The sequence below is a fragment of the Numida meleagris genome, chromosome 3, assembly GCF_002078875.1.
Source record: "Numida meleagris isolate 19003 breed g44 Domestic line chromosome 3, NumMel1.0, whole genome shotgun sequence".
Lineage (NCBI taxonomy): Eukaryota > Metazoa > Chordata > Aves > Galliformes > Numididae > Numida > Numida meleagris.
The window spans coordinates 66,136,098-66,142,097 of NC_034411.1; the positions used below are offsets into that span (position 1 = coordinate 66,136,098).

Here is a 6,000-nt window from a genome sequence, read left to right on the forward strand (position 1 = left end):
GAAAGAACTGTCAATGAATAAACTAAATAAGCTGCTCTGAAGTCCACATACTCTATTCATTGCACTGAGCCAAATGAAGAGAGTTGTCTGCTGATCACTTTACTTTTATCAGTCAGACCATCCTCAAACCTCCCACACACCAAATTACCAACTTTAAACCTTGTTTTGACATAAACTTCTGAAAAGACAGGAAGTAGTAAGGGGCTACAAGATTACCAAGATACGTATTTCAATGCCATTGTGCATTTCCACTCAGCTTGTTTCTCAAGCACAATGAGAAGTGTATGGATTAGTACCCTGAGACCACAGGCACTTTTTTCCTGTAAGTTTTACACTTAGCATGAGGAACACTCCTCTCCTGTAGTTGTGTACCCATTAGCTTTTGAACTAAAAAAAAAAAGGAAATAAACACTTATATTGCTTATAGGCTAGGAGAACAAGAGCTTTTATAATGCACCATATAATTAATACTGTATACAAATCATGTTCAAAAACTTTTATCAAAATATGAGTTGGAATCAGATGCCCCCCCAAGTTTGTGGGCTCTATAATATACAACAGGAGTTCTTCCACCAACAACCATTCAAAATCCAGCAACATTGTTAGTTGCAGTTACTAATCTCATTTAGCCAGTGTCCATTCTGCACCCTAGAGACAACCTGGCTGCCCCACCTGCAGATTCGGTTCCTCTGGCTCCTTATCTACAAGACAGCACAGCTTCTTGGCTACACTCTTCTGCTTTCTCCTGTTTTGCCTTTCACATACAAGTATCTTTCCCTTAAACAAATAACAAACATACCATGCACTACAGTCTAGTCAATTCCTCTCTGCAAGAGGAGCACAAAGCAATATACAACCACTGGCTGATCCCACACAAAAACTTGAGTAACACATAAATTTCTGGCAACAGCTAAGTAAATCTGTAATAAAAAGAAAAGTTTAATTCTGCAGTACTATGGTTAAACTAATGGATTCCACAAACACCCGGGTCCCAGAAGAGATTACCTGGAACATTCACGCCTCCCAGAAATCAGCTTTTCTGATTGTAAAGTCTTCTCCCCCCCCTTAGAATAATTAGAATATTAAATATTATATTCCAAATTAAAAACAAAGCAAGGAAATTGTCACTGTTCTCACATTCATTAAACGTGACTCGTAAGTTTACTTACCACTGCCAGTTTTAAGTCGCAGTCAGTTTGAACAAGAGACTAACTAGATTAAGTGCCATGATCAATACCACGGGACTAGAGTTTTCTCTAACGCTGAAGTCACACTGACTTTACCCATTAGTCACCCTTTTTCCCCCTCTACAGCATGCCAGCTAACCCATCAGTGTTCAATAAGAGCTGCACTAAATGCATTCTGCCATTCCTGATCATAGCACGCCTCTATGGCAAGCTAATTACCACATCAAGATTTCAGGTCAGTTTGAGTCTTGCTCCTATTTCAAACAAGATCACAAATAGCAGACAATGAAGTTCAACATTAAGGAATAAAAAGCCCTGTTTGACAGCTGCTGCTCAGTCCTTCAGGAGATTTAGGGTGCTTTCAGGTATTAGAAGGAAGGGCACCTTTTTAGCTGCAGTTCTGCTGTTTACAGGAGATGCCTGTATTTGCAGCCCCTCTCCGTCACAGGTACATAGGTCATCTAGTCAAGGCAGCTGTTTGATGCCATTTCTCCTGAACCTAAACCCACCTGGATTAAAAAAAAAAGAGAGTACCTCTTGCATTACCCAAACCATAGCACATTTGAGAACAAATAAACAGCAGCTGTAGCTTTTAGTTTAAAAAAATGAAGAAAGAATTGATAAAGGACATGTTGACTGCATCCCCTGGGTCTCAGAAGTTATCCTCCTTTCCTAAACAGGCTGTAGAACAACCAAGCTATACAGCCAGGTCCCACTTTTTTCCCCTCCACAGTTTCCAGAAGCTGAGCAAAGTTTCAAAAACAGGGGTGGACCACACTCACCTCACATCTCATTTCACTTTAAGACCAGTGGTGCAATTAGTCATCTGGAAGTAGGAGATAATTCCAATCCTCTTCTTGTTGACTATTTTGACTACTACACCATCATCTAAACAGTCATTTTTTTTGCACAAGGACCCTTTCCTGGGTTACTAGAGAACCAAACCCTCAGAAAAAAAAAGCAACTATGCCTCTGTTCCACAAACAGACAGAGTAGCAGACACCTGTGGGATTCCTCATTTCTGATTTCAGTGGCTTTCAGCTCACCCTGCAGGTGTTCTGAGCACCTCCTCTGCACAAATCTGCTACGAACACATGCAGGCTGAGCAGCTCAGGCATCTGGCTCTGGATATTTCTTTTTCTTCTCTGAAATACATCTGGATATTAGGCATCAAGTGCCTCGGCAGCACTTCATGCTTCCAGCTAAAGAACTTTAGAGCTCCATACCTTACCCATGATTGGAAAGCTTAAACATTACAGAGTTACACTTAAAGCTCCACAATAGTTCTTACTGGGTTTAGTCAGAACACTTGCCTTGGAAACATTGTCACTGGGATGGGGACTTGGGGGTGAATTAGCTTCATTTTTCACTTATTTTTCAACATTAGGCCCAAATTATCTCAATATTGAAGATGACAGTTGTCAAAGCGCATTTAAAGACTCTCTGCGCTGCAGAAGTTTCCTGGAAGGCTTACCCTTCTGCAGGGCTATGTAACTGCAGTATTTTTAAATAGGAAACAGAACATTAAAAAGCATTTGTTATTTTAGTAATTTTTAAAATATTTTAAGCTACATTCCAAATCAGCTGACTTCATCGTCATTTGTCATAATAAGTTGTTACAGTTATCCACTCACTATAATTGGAGGGCAAAACCTGCCTGTCCTCAGCTTGCACAAAGCACAACACGCTTTCCAAGAACACGTGCAATACAGAGTTACCTTTGACTTCACACATACATATGCAGCCGGAATGACTAAGATCAGCATGGGCAGAGAGGAGATTTGAGCGTGCTGCTATTAAGCTTCCGAGTTCAGTAACACCGTTAACAAGAGAGCTGGGAGCGGAGGTTATAAAGCCGCACATCCGAGCGCTGTGCGGGGCAGCTGTTGACACACACAGCTTCGAGCAGCGCCGAGCCAATCGCCCAGACCAACCGTCACGCTGAAAGGGCGGCGGAGAAAACTTCCTGGGACCACGATTACGCCTTTTTTCCCCCCACAACACGCGGTGCCAGACAGCTAAAAATACCGCTGCGGAGCGCACCTGCTCCTCTCCCGCAGCTCCGCCTCGGGTCCCAGGGGCCGAGCCCCGGCCCCACGCCCGCAGCCCCGAGCACCGCGCCTCGGCCGGTAGGCGCGGGGAGCGGCCCCGCAGCCCCTCACCTGTTTTGAAGGCCATCTGCTTGTCCTGCCCGCCGCCGAAGAGTTGCAGCATGGAGACGAAGAGGACCCCGCACGAGTTCTGGATGCCGAAGACGGCGCCGTTGCACCACATGGCGGCCAGCATCACCACCCAGCCCCAGCCGCCCTCGGGGGGTTCGGCCGCCGCCCGCGGTACGGCCGCGCTCTCGCCCCCCGCGCACCGCTCCCCGCCGTTCTCTCGCCGCGGTTCCATCGGAGGGCTGGAGGCGGCCACGGGACCCCCGTCGCCCTGCGGCGGCAGCTGTTCGCTCACCGGCGCCATCCTCAGCCGAGCCGCTCCTTCCTCCCGGCAGCCCCCCGCCCGCCTCAGCCGCTGCCCGCGGGGGCTGCGCGCATACCCGCAGCGCTTCTGTGCCCGTGTGCGCGCACGCGCGCACCCCTTCCTCCTCAGTCCTGCCCTTCCCGCCCCACGGCCGCCGCTTTATTTTAAAAGGGGGGCTCCCGAGGGGGCGTCAGCGGCGCGAGGAGGCATCCCCCGCTCCGATTGGCTGAGGGAGGGGAGCGTGGCCTCCCTTCCCTTGTGCCCCCCCCCCGCCCCTCTAGCGCAGGGGGTGGGGCGGTGCCGCGGCGTGTTAGCGGCGGCGACAAGCGCTCGTGCCACCGCCCCTCGGGAGAGGGACGCGAGGCCGCTAACGGTCGCCGTGGGAGGAAGAGCGGCTCGCGCACGGCCGCGCCGCGCTGCTGCTGCGGAACGGGTCGGGACGGGGAGTAAACAAGCCCCTGGCTCCGCTCCCGAGCCGGGCTGGCTCCCCACGTGAACGGGCAGTTCCACCCAGCGGTGTCCCGCCGCCCTTACCCTTCCCGTACGCTGAGGGGAAAGTAATAATCCCACTTTTGCCGTTCCTTCTGTTTTGCCTCTCGGTCTTCTCCTCCCTCCTACCAACCCGTGGCCACAGGGGAAACAAACCTCGTTCCAAAATAGAGCTCGGGTTCACAGACCGTGCCTTGTTTTGCACAAATTCCTCGGCCGCTCTCCCCATGAAAAACAGGAGCTAAAGAAAGCAAGCCACATGATGATGTAACGAAAGCCCAAGTCATAACACACGCAAAATAGGTGTCTTCTTTACGAATGATTGGCTCTTGGAATTAACTGGCCTTTGAATTTTTAAGCCTGTGCACTTCGTGTCCTCCGAATGGTTTTAAAAGAAGCTAATTTAAAAATAATTAAAAATACAGTTGTGATGCATATTTTATAGTGGCACGGATCTTGCTACACACTCTCTTTGTTGCCCAGAGAAGCTGTGGGTGCCCCATCCCTGGAGGCATTCAAGGCCAGGTTGGATGGGGTGCTGGCAGCCTGAGCTGGGGGGTGGCAGCCCTGCCCACGGCTGGAAAATTGGTTTGTCTCTTTGACCATGCCCATCCAGGTCAAGCACAAATAAATGGCACCTACACATACAACAGCAGCAGAATACAGAAAAACTAAAAGCCCATAACAAAACATAGTACAGCTGCATAAAATGCATAAGAATCATCAAAGCAAAGAGAACTTTCGGGCAACTGTTGAAAAACACGTGTTCCCCCAGGGATCAAGTTTTATTCTCTGTGAAAAGCCCCAAATATATCCTACGCAATTTAACAAGCATAAGTTAACACCCAACATCCTCCGGAGCCTCTGTCCCAAGGCTGTTGTCCAAACCTTGCTGAGCTTTCTTACAGTAAGTTTGGCTTCACCCAGCACCAGGTAATTGTTTGAATAGTTCAGATAGAGTAAACCCTTTCTGGAAGCAGATTCAATCTTCAGTACGTTTGCCAACAATGATTAACCTAATTAAACTTTTCGGCTGTGTAGAAATAAACAAGGGCAAAATCCAAGAGTGAGTCTTAATGTGGCTGAGCAGACAGGTCAAGGTTCTACAAGCACTTACATATATTTCTGTTACTCTTACTCCTCAGATTACTTCAACCCCCTTCATGAATGGGGGGCTGTGACCTCTATGATATATGGTCAAATTTGTTTCTGGCAAGAACCGCATTTTTTTGTTGTTTTGGATGGTGCTCAGAAAAGCGTAAGACTAATTCCTTCTCCCTGTGTTTTTCAATATAGTACTTACGTACTACAGTTTCATTTCCCTGTTTTCCCATAAACACTGTCAATTACTCCCCCAACTTTTTAAAAATAAAGGATGTGATTTTTTTAAAAACCATTGTGAACATATTGTGTGCAACTTCTGCTTCAGGACATTTTCATAATGGATTCTATTTTACAGTTGTTAAGTGTTACTTTTCCCTGGGTTAGTGTGAAGTGACTGTTTTCCCTTTCTCCTCACATTGTTGGGAATAGAGACTCACAAAATCTGACTCTCCAACACATATGATTTTTATAAATATGATGGATGCTGTTAATTTGCATGTTCCTTCAGTATTCTCTATCTTATTGAGCTATTTATATTAAGTCGGGAAAACACGGTTTACGTTATCAAACATTAGGGCAGGTGGGGCTTTCCTTTAAGGGCTCTTTCTAGAAGTCTTAAGTAGACATCTAGGGAAATGTAGTACCACATTCTCTTTGGTACACTGTGCTCCTGTCAAAAACTAAGTCTCTTCCCTTTTGAGAAAGGTCTCTTGAGATCTCAGCTATTTCCCTCATAGTTCCCAAGAACAATAAAGAG

General features: G+C 47.0%; 1 protein-coding gene across 2 annotated transcripts in view; it reads right to left on the reverse strand.

The window, feature by feature from the left end:
- The window catches only part of SLC16A10 (solute carrier family 16 member 10), a 67,704-nt gene extending 63,287 nt beyond the window's left edge, over nucleotides 1-4,417 (reverse strand). For both annotated transcript variants that reach the window (XR_002436921.1, XM_021391903.1), the window contains exon 1: nucleotides 3,350-4,417. Coding sequence is in view for 1 of the 2 variants with exons in the window: in XM_021391903.1 (XP_021247578.1) it covers nucleotides 3,350-3,650 (301 nt within the window). In the remaining variant the exon portion in view is untranslated. The remainder of the gene's footprint in view (nucleotides 1-3,349) is intronic.